This window comes from Gracilinanus agilis, chromosome 3, assembly GCF_016433145.1.
Source record: "Gracilinanus agilis isolate LMUSP501 chromosome 3, AgileGrace, whole genome shotgun sequence".
Taxonomy (NCBI): Eukaryota; Metazoa; Chordata; class Mammalia; order Didelphimorphia; family Didelphidae; genus Gracilinanus; species Gracilinanus agilis.
In genome coordinates this window covers 594,072,009-594,096,022 of record NC_058132.1, presented here as the reverse complement: position 1 = coordinate 594,096,022, position 24,014 = coordinate 594,072,009, and the positions used below count along the sequence as shown (strand labels likewise).

Genomic DNA, 24,014 nt, shown 5'->3' with positions numbered 1-24,014 from the left:
CTAAGAAACTATGCGATTGTTTTCCCGATCAAAGGCTCTGAAGCTAAGAAACTAGATTGCATCCTGTAGTTGCAATTAAGGAAATGCTTATGAAGTACCTACCTTGTGCAAAATATTTTGCAACATATCGGGGATTCAGAGACAAAAAGGAAAATAGTCACTGTCCCGAGGAGTTTCCATTTGGCTAGAGGTACTTACAGCCTTGTTGGGAGTGAATCGCTTTTTGTTTACAACTTCTCTAAAATCATGCTAATGTTTATTACCATGAATTTTAGAAAAATGACAATTTTAAAAAACCAAGTACTGAACCAAGATAGGAAATACTTTTGGCCCCTTCTTATACTGTCTGGGTGATAACAACAAAAACAACTATCACTCCTACTCTTTACTCCTCAGGTAGGTAACTTAAAAAGTTAGTAAACGATTTTTATTTAATGTTCATGAAACTTTAATAGGTCACTTTCACAAACAACATTATCTGGAAAAACATTTGTTACTGCTAGTATTAATTAGAAATTAAGATATATTTTAAAATAACTCTCATTGTTAGAAACCTCATTATCACAGGTAAAAATAATACAGAAACCATAGAGGTTCATTAGTTTTAGGCATACATTTCTACCCTATATAGTAGGATACTTCTTCCTTTCATCCCTCCTTTCTTGGTGAAGGAGTCCCTCAGTTTATGTAGTTATAGACTCTCTGAATTGTCCCATCCATAATGGTACTTAAGGCCACACATAGCCACAAATATCTTCCTGATTTCATTCATTTGATTACTTTTGTATGCAGCTATTCTCTGATTACTTTTAACCAAGAAATAACAGAATTTCTCCTGTACCCTGAACTGACTTTGTTAATAGAGGCCTTGTTCTTAGAGATTTTGTTTATCCTGATAGGACTATATTTTATCAACAAGTATAGATAGATTGATTTGAATTAGAAAATTTGGTTACCATTTTTTTTTTTGAGGTAGGTATCATTTTAATGTCAGTTTATAGAATACATTTGTTTTAATTATTTATGAAATTGCCTCTGAGGAAGAACATTTTAAGGATGATCCTGAAGTTCTGGTTCTTTGTAATATCTTCACTTTGGAAATTTAAAAAAAAAAATTAAAAATAAATATTTAAAAATAATATTTTGAACAAATTTCTTATTTAAACCTAGATTTTAATATCTTTACTTTTTCAGTGTATAGTCTGAGTATTTCACATTTATTTTCTGTTTGATTCACTATTTCACTTATTTTGCATAGAACCTATTGAGATGTAACCTTTCAAAGTGTTTTGTCATTTCAGTTCTAAATGACTTAAGCCAGGATCAAGGCCTTCAACTCATTTAGGGATAATTTTAAGAATGTGGTCTGTTTAAATATATTGTCCATTTTAGCCAGAGCTTTTTTTTAAAATCAGAAGTCAGCTAGTTTAGCTTAAGTTTTATGTCAAACTATTTTTACAAATCCATGTAAAATGACAAATGTAATTTAAAATATTATATTTCTTCATCTTTTTAATTTAAAAACAAAACTCATCCCTGGGCTATTTAAGTATTTCGAATTCTCACCAACAGGTATAGTATAGTCTATGTAATGGGGAAATTTAACCTTGAAAAATGATGGTTTTTTTGCCCTATTTCAGAAGCTTGTCCTCAAAAAATCCCCATAATAACAGAAAATAGTATGTGATCTTACCATTGGATGTCTTACCATGATTATTTACTTGTAGCGTGTGAACCTGAGCCAGCCCAAATTTGAAGCATTACTCTCTTTATTTCTGGAATTCAAAGTGATTATCATTGTCTTTGTACATAGCATCTCAGCTACTTGTATTCATTGTCTCCATCCCATAATGCCATGAACAAGTTTTTTTTCCCCCTACTATTTTTCTACTCTTTCTAAGGTGCTTTTATTGAAACATATTCCCCAAATGTGTTAAGATTTTTCAGAATTTAATTGAGATTAAACATTATATGAATTTGGGGATTACCTTGACATATCTGATTTTTAGTTTTTAAGTTTAGGAAAATACCCACATACCCCATACCTCCCACCCATATACCCACCCATCTCTGCCAGATGAAAAAAATGAAATCTGATGCAGAATATTTGTTCAACGTGCTTGGCTCATATATTATTTGCTTGTTTTATCATTTCTTCTGTCAGTTTGTTTACATCATGTCTGTTTAACAAGTTACTACTTATATGTTTTCTGAATAGAGATCCTTCGGAAGGTTCCCATAGACAAAAGCGTTCCCCCAGTCCTGCAGATCATTCTGGCAGTAATTCTTCCCCTTCCAGGGAATATTCACCCCCTGCTGCAAAGAGACGACAAGCTTCTCGGGCTCCAACAAAATCATCGACTCAAAAGCATTCTTTTTCTCCATCTCGCAGGTGGGAGAACATAGGCTTATATAGGGAAGTAAGATCTAGGTTCAGAATTTTGTCTTATATAAAGTAAAGGAGCTTGATTGTTTGGTGCTTTTTGTCATCTATCATAGTAGATGGTATTAAGAAATTTTGCTTAGTCTGTTTCATAACCCATTTGCTCATACTCATTACATGATTTGTTTAAAAGGTTAGATTATTACTTAGTTGACATTGTATAAATGCTTTCAGAGAAACAATTTGTGGAGGAAGGTTGGTAAGTGTTATTTGCTTTTTGAGGTGAGAAATTTTGGTTTATCAAATTGGTTCCTGGCTTAAAAGTTTGCCTTCATGGACTAGAGGGACTTTTCTCCCTCAGCTTCTTCTGACCTTTTGGGAATTTTCTTTCAAAATGAAACATTGTTATTCCAAATTGGGGCAGGCAGCAATTAAAAGTAAATAGGCAAATAAACACCTTTTTTGATTGGTGTTTGGTCAAAACTATACCTTAATGGGTATACATCAAGGTGTTCATTCTTCTAGTCTACACATTGGAATTTTGAGGTATTGAAAACTGTATTTTTCTTTTCTTTTTTTTTTTTTGGTTCAGGAAAATCCATTCTCTTTTCCCTTGAAATTATGACTTAAAGTCCAAATTTTTGTTTGGTATTGAATTTGAATATTTTTACCTGACTTAAAAAAGAGAGAATATGGCTTTCTTGTTAGTATGACATTTTGTTAGTTTTGAACTATCTTATAAATGTACCCAGTACTGTTCTCCTTTTCGGGCAGGTGGTTGAATCAAAGACTTGCATGATAAAAACAAAAGCTAATATAAGCTATATATGTATGTATACCTGTTTATGGCCTAGGTGCCAAACCACAATTTAGCCTCCCTTGGTTCTTGGTATTATTACTTGGAACATGAAATAAATCATAATTCCAGACTTAGACTGGTCAGATCATTACTATCTATAATTTCTCTGACTGGAGACTATGTAGGTTTTGAAGTCCTAGACTCTACCCTTTAATAAATTGCTTTCAATTGTTTCTCCTGTCTGCAGAAACTAGTTTTGGAGAATTTTTTTCTCTTGGTTTTAAAATCTTACTTTGCTCATTTTATTTAGGCAATTTCAGATTTTCATCTCTTAACACTACTCTCACAAATATGACAACTCAAGAGTGATAGATCTTGATTGCTAGAACAAAATGTGGGTCTGGTATGGATGGGCACCTAATTTACAAATTTACCTTCTGACTTGTAAAGAACAAGACTGTTTTTCTTGCATTGGTTCCTGAAAGTGGAAGAAAGATTGAGGACAGTAGGGATGCTTTTATAACATTCAAATGCATAGCAGTCACACTTTGAAGATGACCTATTGTGCTAGCATCTGTGACAATCTGTGTTGTTGTTTCCAGTCACTGTAAAAGAAAGTGACCTTTATTTAAAGTAAAGGGTATAAAATTCTGTGCAAAGTTAAATGAGACACCAAATTAGAAGTTAAGGGAATAAAGTTAAAAAAAAATTTAAACATGGGGAAGATGTCCTGTTGACATACAATGTGGATTATTGAATTCTTTGCTGGGTCAATTAAAATATTTAAAAGGTTCAGAGTTTTGGTTCCAATAAAACATGAAAGTGTCCTTGAAGATTATGCCATATATTTTGAGTACTGAAAAATAGTAGGCTTGACATTTTTTCTGATCTTTTGAGAAATGCTACCTGGAGCCAACAAAATGATGATTTTGAAGAAAATAATAACTGGTAATGAAACATGATTTCTTTTATGACCTTAAAATATATTATGAGGCTAATGGGAAAATAGAACATTTCACCAAATCTAATTAAAACAAAAGTGAAAGCAAAGTTAATTTGTTTACTTGAAGTCAGTGGAGTTGTTATTATAGAATTCATACTACCAGGTCTCAGAAATGATAGTATTCTGGCTCACATTCTTTCTATAAGATATTTTTTGAACAATTATTATTACCTAGCTTGATCTATTTTCATTATTCACAAGAATTGCCCCTTGTTTATTGTAGACTTTTTCTAAAAACTAAGCTAAGTTTCAAAGAAGGAATATTTTAAAGATATTTGATTTTCCATAGGCTCTAAAGGCAGTTGTAATAAGTATTTAGTCCCTCCAAAGTAACTATGCAGTGAGCAATGGGTTACTTAGATTTATAAGTTCTGATGTTTGTTTAGAAAAACAATGAAAGTCTCATTGCTTTATAATTATATTATGTGTTTACATGTGTGGATTTCTTTAAGAGTGTGTGTGGGGGGCAGCTGGGTAGCTCAGTGGATTGAGAGTTAGGCCTAGAGAAGGGAGGTCCTAGGTTCAAATCCGGCCTCAGCCACTTCCCAGCTGTGTGACCCTGGGCAAGTCACTTGACCCCCATTGCCCACCCTTACCATTCTTCCACCAAGGAGCCAATACACAGAAGTTAAGGGTTAAAAAAAAACCAAAACAACAACAACAACAAAAAAAAGAGTGTGTGTGTGTGTGTGTGTGTGTGTGTGTGTGTGTGTGTGTGTGTGTAAGAATTTCCAAGCAAGTCTATTTAAGATTTAATTTTAATGGTCTCATTATAGGGGATTAATTGGGGTTTTAAAATATCTTCAAATAACTACCAAAGATGAAATAATGAGCTATTACTCTTATCAAGGTCATTCATGTTATGCTTTTGAGTCTCAAGTCAAAAGTATAAGCAGAATCCTAGATCTTATGTTCCCTCCAAATAAAAAGGAGTCTATTATATTATCAGATTCTACTGCCCCTTTATGCTTGTCCTTTCCTGGGTAGACACTGGCCTACTGCCTCCCCTGTACCCACATAGATGGAGAGAACTCTTCTCTTTTCCCCAATGATAGTGGGCTATTCTTGTGGCAGACATTCTGTTACTTCCTAAGGACTTCTGGCCCATGCCATTTACCTTATAGCTGAACTTCTAAGACCTCTGGCTCTTTTTGCCTACCCTGCACCTCAACTCCTCCATCCCTTATTATTAGGAATGTGAGTTCTTTGAGAGAAGAAGCAGATTTTTTCTGTTTCTATTTTGCATTCCCAGTGCTTAGCATATTTAGTATGGATAAACACTGATATACTAGAATATCTAGGAGCAGGTAGTGAGTTCCAGGTTTGCCTTTAAGGTTATTAGCTATCTGTTAGCAATGAAAGTGAATACTAATAAGAAACCATATGTAGGAGCTGGAGAAGAGCTCAGCATGTGCTGGATTGTGGGAGTGGAGGCAGGCAGTAAGAAGTGCAGACAGTGTATGCTGCTATTCTCTTCCTAATCTATGCTGAGTAGCCTTTATTTTAGATTTCCTTTCTGAGATGGTGGTACTAGACAGCACATATAGTACCCCTATATCATCCACAGTTTTCTCCTCTAGTCTTTTACAGCCACTTTCCTTGAGGTTATGACTCTTCCCACCACATAACGAACTCATTTTATCAATTAATTTTCACCAGTACTCATATCTCTCATTCCCTAATCACTATTTGTACCCATTGCCGTGGAAAATCCTAAGCATGCATGAGACTTTTGCTTGGGGTTGAGCTTTGCACTCTCATTGGAGAAACCCTCCTGGAGTAGGGAAGATTATTGGTATCTAAGTCTGGAAAGAGGACACAGAATTTTCTGAGACCAGAGCTACTATTTTAAACTGCCTAATTTTTCCTGCTATAACTCTAGGATTGAAAAGTCAGTTTTATGATCCCAGAAGTCTACTTATTAAACTTTTATATCTCATCTGATTTTATATCCAGTTTTAATATTCAGTGAATTTTTTTCCTGTTGCATAGAAAATAAGAAAGCTGTTTTTATATGTGTATGTATATATATATATATATATATTTTTCCCCCCCCTCCCTTATAGGTCTGCTTCCCCAGCAGGACAGCGTCATTCTCCCTTATCTTCCAGGCATCACTCATCTTCATCACAATCAGGATCATCTGTGCAAAGACATTCTCCTTCTCCTCGTCGAAAAAGAACTCCTTCCCCAGCCTACCAGAGGACAGCATCTCCTCCAGTGAGACGTTCTCCATCTCCTTACCCACCACGGTCCTCGTCTTCTCCTCAGAGAAAGAGAAGTCCATCACGACATCGATCTCCAGGGCGTGAAAAAGGAAGGCATGATCATGAGCGGACCTCACAGTCACATGATCGACGCCATGAAAGGAGGGAAGGTAAGCAGTTTCTAATAGTTGTAGTTTCTAGTTTGTGAGGTAAATTTTATTTATAACAAATTACATTATATTTCCATATTGTTTTGTTGTGATAGAGCCTTTATGTTCCTTGTAAGTTTTCTATAATATACTCAGGTCTTGTTCTGCTACTGTAAATGTTGAGAAAGTATGAGCATCAGCCAAAGCAGGTAGGCCCTCAGAGATAAATGATTTGTCCAAGAGATTAATCAGCAAAGCTGGCCTTCAAACTCAGTTTCAATGTTCTTTCCACAGATTTTATCAATTAAGTATAGCTTTTTCCATTCCTGTTCCAGCTTTGTTTCCCATTCTCCTTTATATTCTTTTTTCCTCTCAACTCTTTAAAGTGATTCCATGTAGTCATGGATGAGAACTCAATTGGTTCTACTAACTTATATTTTTGGAAAGGGTCTGGATTTTGAGCCTATTACCTCTACCAACTATCAGACAACTTCTCCATAGAAATCACTAACTCTTGGAAGCTTTGTTTGCACATTATCAAATGAGATAATATTTGTAAAATGCTTAGCACAGTGCCTAGCACTAAGTAGGTGTAATATAAATGTCATTCTCTTCCTTATATATGGAGCATGTCCCAAATTTGATTTGCTAAAAAATACTGTGTACTCCCTCTATGCATTATAGCAATAGGCTCTCTTTGAAATTAGGCTATAATAATAAGTAAGGTAAGCATCTAATCAAGCTGTTGAAAAGGAATACTACCTTTGCTTCTCTGTGAAAAATTAGAAAATGCTGTCATAGAGCATTGCAGAGGATCAGATACATATTGAATAGGATGCCTTTACATATCTCAAGAATAGAGAGGGGCATGGGAATTGCTTTGTACCAAGAAGAATACCACCAAGTACTCCTTGCTTCTAATAAATCTCAGAAAGGAGAAACTAGTATTAGAGAAAGGGAATCATTAAAATAAAAACATTTGGTAGGTGAAATTAAAATTACTTGTTTGGCCTTTAGACTTTTAGAGTAGGCTATTAGAGATTAGGGGAAAAGGCACAGAAAAATGAAAAAAATTAACCCTTCCTGTCCCCCTTCTAAAAAGAATGTCTGCTGCACCCCTGTTGAGATGAAACTGTCCATTCTTTTCTGGATATTGGCCTGTTGTAAACTTGAAGGAATCTCTCTGAAGACTTGGAGTTTCTGTTTAGCATTTCCAAGTAGCCTACCCCATTGCCCTTTATTCCTTATTATACTTTTAGACATTCATAAAGAGTATTTTTATGTTTGTGTAATCTAGATTTTGGCCATTCAGGAATGTCTTTCATTTATGGCATTGTTATTTAAAAATAACTAAGTATTTTTAAAAATAGAACTCTAATAGGTGCCATCTGTAGAATATGTAATATATTTACATTTGTTGGAGAAAATTGTATTTCAAATATTTTCATAAAGTTTCTTCCTCTTTAGAAGTGCTTGACAAAATTGATGTGGTAATTTTGACTGTCACAAATTCCTTTATAGACACTAGAGGCAAAAGGGAAAATAGAGAGAAAGAAACTAGAGAAGAACGAGAGTATGACCAAGACCAGAGCTCTTCTAGAGATCACAGAGATGACAGAGAATCTCGAGAGGGCCGAGATCGGAGAGAAGCCAGAGATACTAGAGACCGAAGGGAATTGAAAGAATCCAGAGATGTCCGAGACTCCAGGGATACAAGAGATTACAACAGAGATAATAAAGATAGTCGGGATCAGCGGGATTCGCGTTCCACAAGAGATACCCATGATTATAGGGACCGTGAAAGTCGAGATACTCATCGGAAGGAAGACACATATCAAGAAGACTCTCGAAGCTATGGAAGAAATCATGGCAGAGAAGAGAGTTCTCGAACTGAAACAAGGAATGACTCTAGAAATGAATCTCGAAATGAAAGTAGAAGTGACCGGACAGGCAGAAATAGAGGCAGAGGTCCAGAATTACCTGAAAAGGGTACTGTTTAGATTTTATTTTATCTTATTCATTTTTATTTAAAGATGACTATTTCATCTAATGCACTTTCTAAACAATTAATTTCTTATAAATGCTACTTTTTTATTACAGTGATTTTATGATCATTGTTGTAGTGTTATACTATATCATGTTCTTAAAAAATTTTTTTTAACCGGTCTCTCATCAGCTCCCCTCAAAATCTCCAAACCAAAAAAACAAATGTGAGTTAGATGGGGAGGGATCTTGATCTACTTGCACTTTATTGCATTCATTAGAAAGTTATCAGTTTTAATTAGTTTGAAATATCAAAGGCAATGTCAGGATGACACATACACATACACATACACATACACATACACATACACATACACATACACATACACACACACACACACACATTAAGAGGAAATGAAATCTCTCCTGCATAAACTTCATATAACTGGAATTTAAAGTCAGTGTGGAAATGGTTTACTAAAAGTGAATGAAACAAAAATGAACCAGCTGAATTTATCCATATGTTTATACCTTCCTAAATCATCAAACTATCTTTCTGTCCTAGACGTTATCATCCCTAGGCCTGTAGCTATCTGCTTCCCTCCTTCCTTTCTTTCTATTCATCACTTCTTGAATCTTCTATTGAACTCCAACTTTTGGTACCTTTATGACTTCCTGAACTTTAAAGTATTAAATAAGGATTAGTCTGTGTGCTTTCCCTTTTCCCTCATCATCTCCCTATTCCTGATTACTTTTCATCACCAAAGGCTGTGTTCTAGGATGCTCTCCAGCAATCTTCATTTGGACTCCAGCTTTTGCTTCACTGCCCTAATATTCTCTACTCTTTCTTCAACCTCTAAATTATCCCCAAACCTAAATTGAAACACTGATATGCAGCTGAATTTTGTCTTCACCAATTTCGTCTTCTCTCTTCATGTTGGTCTATATTCACATGTCTCCATTGCACAGAGAGTATATATTCAATAAATCAACCTTAAAGAGTCTTTTGTCTTGGCCCTCATATCTTTCTGCTTGTTTATCTGTTTCCTTCTCACTCGAGAACACTTCTTTTTTCTTTTTTTCCCACCCAAATTTTTAATATTCCAGATGTTTATGATGTTTATGTTTGGCTTCAACAAAATAAGCATTTCTGTGTACAAAGAAAAAGAAGATAGCACACAAATGAAATCACAGATCTCCTAAATGTTTTTTTTACTTTTCATATCTACATAATAAATCCCATCCATAATTGTCCCAGTCCCTTTCCATTCTCCCCTTATCACAAAGGTTATCATCAGGGAGGCCCAAATGTTCATATAAATTAAGTTTTTCATGCTTTGACTTTACTGTTCACTTTCTGGAGGTAACTTTCATAGTTTATTCTCCCAACACTGTGGCTGAATATAATGTTCTCTTGGTTGTATTCATTTCATTGCTCATTATTTCGTATAGTTCTTTTCCATGTTTTTAAAACAAGTCTGTTCATCATTTCTTATGGCACGGTAATATATTCCATCACTATTGTATACTACAATTTGCTCAGCTATTCCCCATTTGATGAGCATCCCCTAAGTTTCCAATTCTTTGCCACTACAAAGAGAGCTACTATAAATGTTTTGCAACTTATGGGTTCTTTTCCTCTTTCCCTGATCTCCTTGGGAAACAGACCCAACAATTATATTGCTGGTTCTAAAGTATTGTACACAGTTTTATAACTCTGGGTGTAATTCCAAATTGCTTTCCCAAGTGGTTGGATCAGTTCACAACTCTACCCAAAATTAGCCTAATGCCCATACTCAGAATCTGACACAGTAGGTGGGGATGTGGTTAGCACCCCTATGTGTGCAGTTTTACTTCCTGTTCCCTCTCCACCTATGAAAATTGACTCTCTCTCTGCCTACCTCTCAAGTTATTTTCCTGTAAGAAAGCCCCCATACTCCCATCTCCTTGTTGGATCTGTTGACTTTAGTTTTTTTGAGGTATTATTTTAAGGTTGGCTTAGAAGGATTCTCTTGAATGCTTTTAGGTTTTGATGCTACTCAGCTGCTGTCTTGGTTCCTCCTCCTCCCACCCCAGTTCACAGCTCTATTGCATTAGTGTCCTCATTTTTTCACATCCCCCTCCAATATTTGTCACTCTTCCCTTTTGTCATTTTAGCCAGTCTGGTGGATGTGAGGTGATATATCAGAATTGGTTTGGTTTCCATTTCTCTTATCAGTAGTGATTTAGAACATTTTTTCATATATCTATATATAGCTTTTGAGTTCTTCATCTAAAGATTGTTCAGATCTTTTCCCCATTTATCCATTGGGAGTGGCTCTTATTCTTATATATTTGACAAAGTTCACTATACATTTTAGATATAAGACCTCTGTCTGATAGGCTATCTATAAATTTTTTTCCCAGTGTTCTGCTTTTCCTTCCAGTCTTGGAAGCATTTATTTTATCTGCACAAAAACTTTTCAATTTATTCAGAATTATCTATTTTACATTTCATGATGCACTCTTGTTGACACATAAATTCTTGAGGATCTTTAAGAAATTCGTCCCTTGGGGGCAGCTGAGTTGTTCAGTGGATTGAGAGTCAAACCTAGAGATTGGAGGTCCTAGGTTCGAGTCTGACCTGAGATACTTTCCAGCTCTGTGACCCTGGGCAAGGCATTTAACCCCCATTGCCTAGTCCTTACCACTCATCTGCCTTGGAGCCAATATATAGTATTGACTCCAAGTTGGAAGGTAAGGCTTAAAAAAATTTAAAAAAAAGAAAGAAAGAAAGAAATTCCTCCCTTCTTGAGGGGGTGGGCATATCAATGGTTAACCAACATTAATTTTTTATTATGTATAATAATAGCACTTATATAGTGCCTTAAGACTTGAAGACACTCTACAAATAGCACATTTTTTCCTCTTAGCAGGGAGGGAGATACTATTATTATCATCTCCAATAATGAGGAAAACAAAGCATTCAAAGGTTAAGTGACTTGCCCAGGATCACACAGTAAATATCTGAATCTGGATTTGAACTTCGGTCTTCCTAACTCCAGGTCCAGCATTCTAACCTAACTGCTTCTATGTCTGCATGCTATTTCATAGTACTTGTAATGCCTATCATACAACTGAAGTTTATTAATTTGGAGCATTAGTTATTAGTTGGGCTTTAAAAAACATAACGTGTATATATATTATGTGTAATGTATATATACATATATACACACATATATATACATATATATATATATTTAAAAGCCTGAAAATAACATTGTAAATGAATAAATCCCTGTTGTATATGTTGTAACTGTTACTAAGTATAATGTAATTGTACTTTTTTTTTAAACCCTTAACTTCTGTGTATTGACTTACAGGTGGAAGAGTGGTTAGGGTAGGCAATGGGGGTCAAGTGACTTGCCCAGGGTCACACAGCTGGGAAGTGTCTGAGGCCGGATTTGAACCTAGGACCTCCCGTCTCTAGGCCTGGCTCTCAATCCACTGAGCTGCCCAGCTGCCCCTGTAATTGTACTTTTGATTTGCATTTTTATTCAAAAAATATATTTGTTCTAGTTCCCATGTAGATCTTAGTTAACCTTACAATAACTGAGTTACTTCCATTCTTTCTAGCCAGCCCCTGAATTTCTTTCCTGACTGGTTCTGCCTGTCCATTTTTGGAAAGAGGCAAGATGACTTAATATGATTCTCTTTGTTTCTTCGCCTCCGACCTATAATATGGACTTTGAGTAAAAGACACACTTATTATTATTTCTCTTAATATTTAAGCTTTCCCAAGACACTACCCACTTTTAGGACAAGTTAACTAGTTTCTTTTATCCTCTAATTCTTTCATTTGCCTTACTTCTCCAGTTTTCCCAACTAGATTAAAAACTAGTGGTGGGCAAAGATTTTTTTTTTTTTTTTGGTATCCTCTACATTTAATATAATCTTTTATGTGGTAGGCGCAACAATAATTAGACTCTTCTCCTACTATTTTGACTACTTATGTCTTACTTGATTTCTTCATTATTAAGAAATCACAGTGTTCCATTAGTGGCCAGAATTGACAGCCTTAATTTTTTAAAACACTTTGAATTGGAAACAAGCAAAAAAGATTGCTTAGAAAAAAAACTATAACCTTTAGTTAGAAAGTTGGCACTCCATCTTTTCTCTAAGCTTGATGTTTTATAAAAAGATAGGCTTATTAAAAAGTTTAATTAGCATCAAGTTGGGTAGTTGTCGGGTGTCTGGCAACTCCTAAAGGTATACTTTTGACTAAAAGCAAGGTTGATTACCTTAAAACTCTTTTTGGTCTTTCCTGAGTAATAAATTACAAAGGACTGAAGGGAGCTGGTAGAAATTCACATAGATTTTTGGAAATAAATCTAAATAAGGTCTATGAGATGACCTCATTTCAAAATTTCAGTGTGGAAAAATTTCACTGATGACTTCATTCATTAATGTGGTAGATTACTAAATACTTTGTTAAGGTGCTTTGGACCCAGTTGGTACCAATGAGTAGCTGAATGCCAAGTCAAGTAATCTGATTTCTATTCCTCTACAGAAGGACCAGGAATTTCCCATAGATTGGTAGGAATTCTGTTAGGCTCTTTGTTCTTTAGTACTTAGTAGTTCCTATACCAACCTTAATCTTCTAGGAGTTAGGGACATTAATGTAGTGATTGTAATTTTCTTTGAAAATGGAGTTTTTGCTATTTTTTTAACCCCTTACCTTCCATATTAGAATCATTATTGTATATTGGTTCCAGTGCAGAAGAATGGTAAAGGCTACTCATTGGAGTTAAGTAACTTGCCCAGGGTCACACAGCTGGGAATTGTCTGAAGTCAGATTTGAACCTGGGGCTCCTGTCTCTATTGAGCTCTTGATCTATTGAACCACCTAACTGCCCTACCAATATGTTTTTGAAGGTGTTTTGGAAAGTCTAAACATTTTATAAACTTTTCTTGTTGTGTTACTAGTGAATTGTTGATAATTGTCAATTATATTCTTCAATATTCTTAGGACTTTCTCATACCGTCAGGTTGCACCATCCCAAAAAATATATGTAGAATGTATTCATTTTCAGAAAGGACCTTGGAAAAGTAGGCTGAGCTTTAGTTGGGTGGCTTTTAGGTCTTTGCTACCTCATTTTTTCAAGATTTATAGCCCTGGGTTTTACAAAATTGAGTATGCTATGATGATATTCTGGCTAAGCAATTGAAACTTTTATCAAGATTTCTTAGCTATAAACTGTAAAACGTCATATAGAATATATAGGACATAATTTATTCATACAATATTCTTCTATACCTTTGAGAGAGCAGGTAGCATTTACATGGAAATAAAGGACTCCTAAGTAGATGTCTTTTATTATTATTTCATAGGTGTATAAACTATTCATTTTTAGGGGGGGGGAAAACATGTTGATTTGGCAAAATCTGTCTGTGATCCAGGATTGAAGACTAGGTCTATTAATTCAATATTCTATCTATTTAATAATTTTTAGTTTACAAGTAGAGAAAACATTTTCTTGGTGCTACAGTTCTGAGTAAGTCAAACAAGATGGTGATAAAACTTAAGCCTGTATCATTTAAAGTAGATTTGAAGAAGTTTTAAGCCTGAAAAGCCTTGTGGATTTGGTAAACAATATTATTACAATCCTCAAATACTTGAAGAGAGATCTTATAGAAGAGGATTTATACAAACCGGCAAATACAGCTATCTAAAAATAGTATGTCAGGGTAATGATTTTCACATATTTGGAGATCTTTAAATAGAGCCAAGATTTGTGGTCATGGGAATTAATGCTTCAGATAGGAGCTGGACTGGTTGATTCTTTAAGTCTCTTTCAACTTTGGGATTTTAAGATTTATTTGGGTGCTTTATGAAGCTCTTTGTGAAGATTATATTTTCAAAATCTTAACTAAACAAAGTAACTATTATACATTTGTGTGAATATTTTTTGTTTAGGAGGTCGAGGAACAAGAGGATCTCAGGTTGATGGGCATAGTAGTGGTGGAAACTACCATGAAAGCTGGGAATCTCGAAGTGGATATCCTGAGAGAGACCGTTATGATGCCAGAGATCAAGCTAGGGATTCGTCCTTTGAAAGAAGACATGGAGAAAGGGACAGACGTGACAACAGAGAGAGAGGTATGAAAACTCATATTAATGTATGCATATTAAATTAGGGTAAGGAAGTTAATAGCAAGTTTTGTTTTTAATGAAAATACTTAGAACATTCTCAAACTTTCTTCCATGATATTTTCTCTCAGGGTAGAGAGATTGTGATGGAAATAATTGGCTACTGATATTCCCTAGATAGACCCATGAGAAACCTGGCAGTTTCCTACCTTTTAAGGAGACTCACTGTCTTTTTATTCCTACTCTCAACCCTGCTTTTGCTTCTCTCAAGTTTGTCACCTCCTGACCCAAGTTTTCATTCTTTTTACCAGCTGAGGTAGCTTGCCCTTCCTACCTTCTTATTCTTTTTTGGCATGTTAGGCCCATGTATCGTGAGCTGGGGAAGCCAGTGTGCTCTCTTACTTGTCTTTCTCAGCCATAGCCTTGGTTACAATGCCTAAAAGGGCGTTTGGGGTCTACATGACTCTAAAGGGCCTTATATTTGGTATCCCATCAAAACCATCTACCATGTGAAGAGATAGTAATTACTGTAAGAGAGATAGGAATTGAATAGGAAAACATTTTTACTTAAAAATTTTCTTTCTAAAATGATATTGAGAGGGGGCAGCTGGGTAGTTCAGTGGATTTAGAGCCAGGTCTAGAGATGGGAGGTCCTGGGTTCAATCTAGCCTCAGACACTTCCCAGCTGTGTGACTCTGGGCAAGTCACTTAACCCTCATTGCCTAGCTCTTACCACTTTTCTTACTTGGAACCAATACACAGTATTGATTCCAAGACGGAAAGTATGGGCTTTAAAAAAATAAAAAAATTAAAATTTAAAAAATGATATTGAGAAAGAAATAAGCAAGTAGAAGAAATTTGAATAAATTTTTTTTCTCTTTGCATGTCATGTGTTATACTTTGGTCTATATCAGTGGTTCCCAAACTTTTTGGGCCTACCGCCTCCTTTCCAGAAAAAATATTACCTAGCCCCCTGGAAATTAATTTTTTAAAAAATTAAAAAAAAAATTTTTTTTAAACCCTTAACTTTTGTGTATTGACTTATAGGTGGAAGAGTGGTAAGGGTAGGCAATGGGGGTCAAGTGACTTGCCCAGGGTCACACAGCTGGGAAGTGTCTGAGGCCGGATTTGAACCTAGGACCTCCAGTCTCTAGGCCTGGCTCTCAATCCACTGAGCTACCCAGCTGCCCCCTTAAAAAATTTTAATAGCAATTAATAGGAAAGATAAATGCACCTGTGGCCATTACTGCTCCCTGGATCCCTGCAGCATCCACCAGGGGACAGTAGCGCCCACTTTGGGAATCACTAGTCTATATTAAGCAAATGATCTATTGTTAATGTAAGATCCATTAAAAGGTTTTTTAAATTTTTAATTGTTTTGATATTAAAGTTGATGAATTTAAGGATGGTTTTTTAGCAAGCTTTTATTGTCTGTTCATTTTAATGTATTTAAAATATTTAATTTTGGGTGGAAACGGTCTGTGTAACCTTGATTGGTTACTAACATAAGGAATGCTATAATGCTGAGATTAATATAGTATGAAGTTTTATGGACCTGAGAATTGAATATTGATGCTTTACTGTAGTCAGCATCAAGTAGGTAATAAATCTTGATATAAGTAATGATTAGGATGTATCAGGATAGGAGTAATGATTAGTAGGAGGGGAGAATATAAGTCTATAAGATGGTTTTAGAAGAGAGACTTCATTCTCTTAGCAGAAAGACAACCGAACTTTGTCCCTGGAAAGCTCCGTTTTCCCTCCAGTCAGTGGGGTAATTTTAGGTATCATTTCATGAAGATTGTAGTTTTACATTTAGAAAAATGAACACTAGATTAAATCAAAGGGGAAGCAAAATAAAAATACAAATTTTTTTCCTTGGTAAAAATTTCAATATATGTAATAACTTTGGTGATTATGTTATAGTTGCTATCAAAATTTTAAAAATATATTATTAAATAGGGTATATTCTGCCAGCTTTTCATTCTTTTTGTTCCCAAATGGGCATGTGGTCTAGCTGTTATTTTTAGTTACTTGATGAAAGTTTTTAAAGGTTTTAGCGCAATTATTAGATTTCCTAATTATATAGATTGTATGCATGAATAAAGCCTATAAATTAAAAAAAGACAGGCCTTAAAAGGAACAAAACAAATTTCTTTATATATCAAATTATTTTAAATGAACCTGTCTCAAGTTTGATATTAACAAAGAAAATCTGGTGTCAGTGGCTCATTTTCTGATCTTTAAGCAATTTTGCCCTCCCTCCCTTTCCTCCTTCATCCCTCCCTCCCTCCTTTATTTCCTTTTTTCCTTCCTCCCTTCCTTCCTTTTTTCCTTCCTTCCTCCCTCCCTCCCTTCCTCCTCTCTCCTCTTTTCTTTCCTTTTTTCTTCCTCTCTTCCTCTTTTTCTCCTTCCCTTCCTCTCTTTCTCCCTCTTTCCCTCCCTCTCTCCTTCCCTCCCGGTCTCCGCCCCTCTCCCCAACTTGATTGTCATTCTTTAGCAGAGTGTAAAGAGGATAGGACTACTCAATTTAAAATCTTTTTTGGATTGTAAACTGTTTTGTGGTGAGCACTGACTTGGCATGGATAGTGTACAGTTGATGACTTTATAGTCTGAGCACTTGTTGAATATAATTTGATTCTGTAGAAAACAGAATCACTTGCTCTTATAGCTGGAGTACCACCACTATGTGAATAACTCCCAAATTTATATCTTTAGTTCTTATTAATCTGATTTATAATCTTTATCCCTTTATAAGCTAGCTCCCCAGCTATGGACTTGCCACTAATATTTATTAAATTAACTCATACTTCTTAAGCTTCTATTTTGACTAAGATGAATAGAGATATAAAGTAGCTTGCTACCCTCAGAAAACTTAGAAAGATAACTTTACTACAAAACAGTATTAGATGCTATAACCTTAGCACTGTTGTTAAGATATTCAGGACATCCTATATTTGTAAATTGTTTGGCAAACACTAAAGTGTGATAAAACTGTTTGCTATTGTTATAAGAGCTATATGAAAGGTATGTAAAGGTTTCAGGGCAAGGAACTATTATTTATGACTAAGATGAGTAGGAAAACTAAGGAAGAATGTTTCCAGCTATGACTATATCTTTTTTAAACTTGATGAAAATGAACATTTATATTTCCATATTTAAAAAAAATAAAAATGTATATGGAACCATGAATATCATGACTTCAAAAAGTATATGATAATTTTAACACAGCTTTAAAACTACCTTGTTTCTGTGCTTCACTTTCAACTGCCTCCTTTTTTTAATGTGGATTTAAAAAAAATTCAATGAAGGGGCAGCAGCAGCTAGGTGACTCCAGTGGGTAGAGTTTCAGGTCCAGAAACAGGAAGTTCTGGATTCAAATTTGGCCTCATGACCCTTTCTAGCTGTGTGATTTGGACAAGCCACAACCCTCATTACCTAACCCTTACTATGTTTCTGCCTTAAAACCAGTCAGTAGTATTGGTTCTAAGATGGAAGGTAAGGATTTAAAAAAACTTCATTGGCATTCTTCTTTTATCTTTCTTTCTTTTTTTTTTGATACCACCATCGCTTGTTCCCCCTTTGTCCCTTAACCCTGTCCCCCGAGCAAAAAAAAGGGCAATTCAACAAACTTCCCTTGTTATAAAAATAAGCATAGCCAAGCAAAACAAATATATACATTGACCATGTCCAAAAATGTATGTCTCATTTTGTACTCAATCTTATTACTGCTTTGTCAGAAAGTGAGAAGCATGCTATCATTGTTTTTCTAGAATTGTGATTGGTCTTTAACATTGGTCAGAATTTTTATGTATTTCAGAGTTATTTTTCTTCACAGTGTCATGGGCATTGTATTAATTTTTCTCTTGGTTCTGTTTATTTTACTTTGCTTCTGTTCAAACAAATCTTCCCAAATTTCTCTAAATCCATTCCTTTCCTTTCATTATTTCTTGTGGTGCAATAAGAAAAAAATTGCTTTCATATACTTTAATTTGTTCAACCATTCCCCAGTTGATGGGACACCCTTTGGATTTCTAATCTTTTGATATAACAAAAGAACTATTTTGTATATTTATGTCCATATGGCTAGAGCAGTTGATGGGTCTATCAATAATGTCCTGTTTTCCCATATTCCTTTTAATAATTGTCATTTTTTTTGAGTCATCTTTACTAGGGTTTCACAAATTACTACCTCTGACCCAAACGAACCTTTAAGATAAGAATCATTTTTACATTTTAAAATACAGGTTTGCTGTATTTAAAAATGTAAAAAATATTCTTAGATCAAGATCTTTACAAAAATAGGCCAGAAGTTGGATTTGTTGACCCCTGATCTTTATTATTATTAATATATATCAACAATATATTAATAATTGTCATTTTTTTTGAGTCATCTTTACTAGGGTTTCACAAATTACTACCTCTGACCCAAACGAACCTTTAGGATAAGAATCATTTTTACATTTTAAAATACAGGTTTACTATATTTAAAAATGTAAAAAATATTCTTAGATCAAGATCTTTACAAAAATAGGCCAGAAGTTGGATTTGTTGACCCCTGATCTTTATTAGTCTGATGGACTTGAGATGGATCCTCAAATTTACTTTAATTTTCATTTCTCTTACTATAAGTGATCTGGAGCATTTTTTCCCATATGGTTATTGATAACTTGCTTTTTTTCTTTTGAGAATTGCATTTTTCTAATCATTAATCTATTGGAGAATGGCTTTTGATCTTATATATTTAAGTTCCTGATATATCAGACCTTTATTTTAGAAACTAACAAAAAAGACTTTTCCCAGTCAACTATATTTCTCTTTTAATTTTAACTGGGCTGATTTTGTTTGTTCAAAAACTTAAAAAAAAACCCAATTTTGGGTAAATGAAATTGCTTATTTTATCTTCTGTAAAATTCTTTTATTTGGTCAAGACTTCGATTCATACTTGCCAAAGACCTCTTCTTTGCTCCTTTAATTTGTTGATGGTTTTATACCTAATCCATGTATATCTATTTTGAGGTTATTTGAGTATATGAATATAAGCTATTGTTCTGAATCTGATTTCTGCTGAACTGATCTCCAGTTTTCTTGCATTCCCTACACCAGGAGGTGGGGGTATTTAAATTTATTGGAAATATGGTACTGTGTTTGTTCTATACATAAACCTACTGTTCAACTTTTTTTTTTTAACAGTACCAAATAGTTTTTATCTTTGTTTTTGTATTTTAGTTTGAGATCTTGTATTTGAGTCCATTTCCTTTTAACTTTTTTCATTATTTCCCTTGAGATTTTTGATCTTTTGTTCTTTCAGAATATTATTTTACATGTGTAAATGATTGGTATAGCACTAAGTAAATTAATGTAGATGGTATTGAGATTTTTGATTATTATTAAAATGTAACAACTGAGCAGTTAATATTTCACCAGGTTTTTAGGCCTATCTGTAATTTGGTAAAGAGTATTTTGTAGTCGCACTTATATAATTCCTTTCTTTTGTCTTAGTAGATACCACCTTAATATATATTTTATATATTTTGTAATTATTTTGGATGGCATTTCATTTCCTATCCCTTCCTATAGTTGGGTTTGTTGATAATGTACAGAAAAACAAATGACTTATGTCGGATTATTTTATATCCTATGACTTTACTGGAGTTACTGTTTTTCTCTGCTTTTCTCTCTTCTTTGTCTGTTTCTGGTTTTAGGTATCAAGACCATATTTGTGTCATTGAAGGAATTTGGTAGGATCCCATCTTTTCCTATTTTTGCAAATAGTTTGTGTAATATTGGAATTAATCGTTCATTGAATGTTTGATAAAATTCACTTGTAAATCTAGCTGGTCTTGTGTTTCTCCTACCCCTCCAAACCTCCTTGGGCAGTTGATTACTTTTCAGAATGTCCAGCTTCTTCCATTTTGGGAAGAACTTCCTTTGCTTTCCAAGTATTGAGTGTTTATATTTGTTTCACCTTTTTTTCTGTCCTCTAACTTCCTAATATGTCTAAATTCTACTCATTCTCTGTGGTTCCTCTTTTTTCACATGTATTCACATTGGAGCCTTTGTCACCTCTCCATTTTCACACACCTCCCTACTTCCTAGTTTAAGGAATCCTTTATTCTCCTACCTGGAGTGTAGATAGATGTTCCTGGAGCTTGTCTTATCTAGGAAAGAGACTAAGCCAAAACTTTGAGCATTAATAGACTCTTCTCTATGACAGAAATATAAATGCCACACATTCTTTGAAGCTTCTTGCAATATTCTTCTTGCTCCCCGTATTAACTGGAAATGCTGTGATATCCCCCTCGCCAATTTGTGCTATTGCATAACAGTTTTGGCAAACTAGTGGTAGGGTCTTCAATTTAGGATTTGTGATTCCCACTCTACCCTATTAGTATCTTCTTATCTTCTATTAGTAACCAACTTCTTCAATCTTGATATTTACCAATTTGTCTTTCTTATCTTGTAGAAATTATACTTTCTTAACAAATATTTTGATCTTTTCCTTGAGCTCTGCTTGTCCCCCCCCCCCCCAATGCTTTCAGATCCTTATTTTCAGTCCTGAGTTGATCCATTTGCCTCTTAGGCATTTCAAACTTGATTTTCCAGAGATAGCTTAAATTCTGCATATCCAAAACTAAACTCATTATATTCCTCCCTCCTTTCCCTGAAACTTTTTTTTAAAAAAGAGCAAACTTCTCTTTGTCTTTCTGTCTCTCAGTTTTATAATCTTGAGGTCTTAGATTCCTCTTTTCCCTAACCCCTCATATCCAGCCAGTTACCAAATCTTGTTTCTACCTTTACATTTTTTGTGTCCAATTCTTTTTCTCCATTCTGTAGCTGTCACCTTAGTTGAGGCCTCTGTTACCTTTCTTCTAGTCTATTGCAGTAGCCTCCTCCTTGATGTCCCTACCACAAGTCTCACCACTTCAATCCAGTCTCTTGCCTCTCCAGTATAGGATATATATGGCTGCCAAAATAATTTTGTGTAAGCACACATTTGGCCATCTGTCTCCTGCTCAGTCAACTCTAATGGTTTTCCATTGCTTCTAGGTGAAAATATAAATTCCTTTTCTTAGTTTTTTGGGCCCTATACAACTTGCCTACAACCTATCTTTTTAGGTTCATTGGACTTCTCATACCCTGTAACATACTGCAAGCTGACTACACTGGCCTTCTCTTTATTCCTCATACACCTCACTCTTATCTTTTGTCCCTATGCCTTTGCATTGGCTATTCCTTATTCTTGGAATGCACTTTCTCCTTAATCTCTGCCTCAGAGAATCCATTAAAATGTAGTTCAAACACCATCTTCTAGGTGAAAATAAAAATTTCCTGAGCCCTCATTTGCTAGTGCCCTTTTTTCTAAACTATTTTGTATTTAGCTGCTTTATATTAATGCTTCACATGATTTCCATTTCTCATAGTTGTCTCCCCTAATAGAGTTCTTTACCTATAGGGAGGACTGTTGCATTCTTTTATAATTATATCCCCAGAATTTAGCACTATGTCTGACATGTAGTAGACATTTCAAAAATACTTGATTGATCTTGAATCCTTCTCCTTTAGCTTGGATCTTTTTGTTCTTCCTCCTTTAGAAAGTGATAGCTTCTCCATTAGAATGTAAGCTCCTTGTGAACAAGAGTTGACTTATTTTTCTCTGTGTATTCCCAGCACTTAACTTACTGTTTTGTACTTAGTAAATGTTTAACATGCTATCTGCAAGTCTTCCCAACTTCTTTTACCCCATATTCAATCTCTAGGCTTTTTCATGATCCCATATTCAAATCACCCTGATAATTCCATATACTGCCTTCTAGTTAATGTGTAATTTTATTAAAGTAATTGAACTTTAATTTAACTTTTAAAGAAATGTGTAAAGAAAGACTACATTTCTAGAAGATCATTGGCTTATTGCTTTGAGCTCCAGAAGCTCAACTCTTGTCAGTATTTTTATATCGTGTATCTACATTTATATAAAATTATATACATATATAAATATTTTATACTTATTTATGATTAATGTTAATATTTTCCTAATGCTTTAAGTTTTACAAGGTATTTCCTTCAAAACAGTCTTGTGAGTCAGTTTATTATCATCCTCATTTTTTAAAATTAGGAAACTGATGAGACTCGGAGTTTAAATGACTTGTCCTGTACCATATAGTTAATAGGTCTCTGAGCAGAGACTTAAAACCTTACCTTCTGACTCAAATTTACTTGCCCAGTGGATTGATACATACTTCCTTTTCTCCCCAGTCTGCTGGGTTAACTGGGTAATAATGAACTTTTGTTTTTAGCCAACCATTAGTCCTTAAATATGAATATAGGAAAATTATAACAGTTTGTTAGTTCTTTGTTGAACATTTTCTAATCCTTTGCTTCATCTAGGAGCCTACCCCTCAACTTTTCAACCATACGCTGAACAGCAATAAAGGCAATTTTTTAGCATTCAGCAATAAGGCAACTTTTTAGCATTGTGTAGCTTTTCTTTTTCACACAGAAGTAAATAGAATAATCTTCACTACTTATAAGTTAAAGCAAAAAATAGTTATATACTCATAATGCAGTAATAAGTGTTTATTTTACTTGAAAAATTACATAATTCTGCAGTTGTTAGCTAACTAATGTCTTAGTTGAAAACTTATTTACCTGAAGAGTCATTTAATAAATGAAATATTTTAATTTACTAGACACTAAATATTAATTCTAAGTATCACTACTTTTCAATTTTCATTGCAAGCAAAAGCAAAACAATTTTTTAACAAATTTTTTTTTACTTTGGAATATCATTTCAAGGTTGATGAGCTTTTAGCTATTAAAAATCCTTATAACTCTTACCTTTTGCAATGAATACATATTTTGTTTTAATATATTTATCCCCTTCCCTCCAAAATAAACAATTCTGTATTTTTATGCCTATTGTGACCAACATGTATGAGAAGGAAATATTATAAATTTTTTGATTGTTACCTTCCCCCAAACTTTTTCTGCTCCCATTGTATTCTACTTTTGTTCACCCTGCTGCTCTTTTCCATTTTTGTGAGTGATCTCCTTGTGTCCTGAAAACAGAGGGATCATACCTGAAGAGCAAAGAGGTGGAAAGAGTTGAAGCAATGTGTTGGAACCATCTTTGCATATAAAGATAAGAATATGAATTGGTAGTTGGGTGGAGTTGTGGATTTTACTTTAAAATGTAACTGGTGATTAACATGGCTGATTATTGGTGAACATAATAGGTACTTCCCCTCCTTTCCTTTACCACTGTGGAGAGAACACTGGCCTAGATTCTGAACCTTGGTGTCAAATCCTACCTTTGATATGGATTAATACCTTTGTGACTTTGGGCAAGTCATTTAACCT

General features: G+C 34.5%; 1 protein-coding gene across 7 annotated transcripts in view; it reads left to right on the top strand.

Moving 5' to 3' along the window:
* Positions 1 to 24,014, top strand: part of ZC3H13 (zinc finger CCCH-type containing 13) — a 79,435-nt gene that overhangs the window by 32,541 nt on the left and 22,880 nt on the right. For 3 of the 7 annotated variants that reach the window (XM_044670622.1, XM_044670623.1, XM_044670628.1), the window contains 4 exons: positions 2,219 to 2,392; positions 6,252 to 6,562; positions 8,063 to 8,530; positions 14,481 to 14,663. In XM_044670622.1, coding sequence (XP_044526557.1) covers positions 2,219 to 2,392; positions 6,252 to 6,562; positions 8,063 to 8,530; positions 14,481 to 14,663 — 1,136 coding nt within the window. The remainder of the gene's footprint in view (positions 1 to 2,218; positions 2,393 to 6,251; positions 6,563 to 8,062; positions 8,531 to 14,480; positions 14,664 to 24,014) is intronic. The other 4 variants (XM_044670629.1, XM_044670625.1, XM_044670624.1 and 1 more) reach the window with 3 other exon arrangements.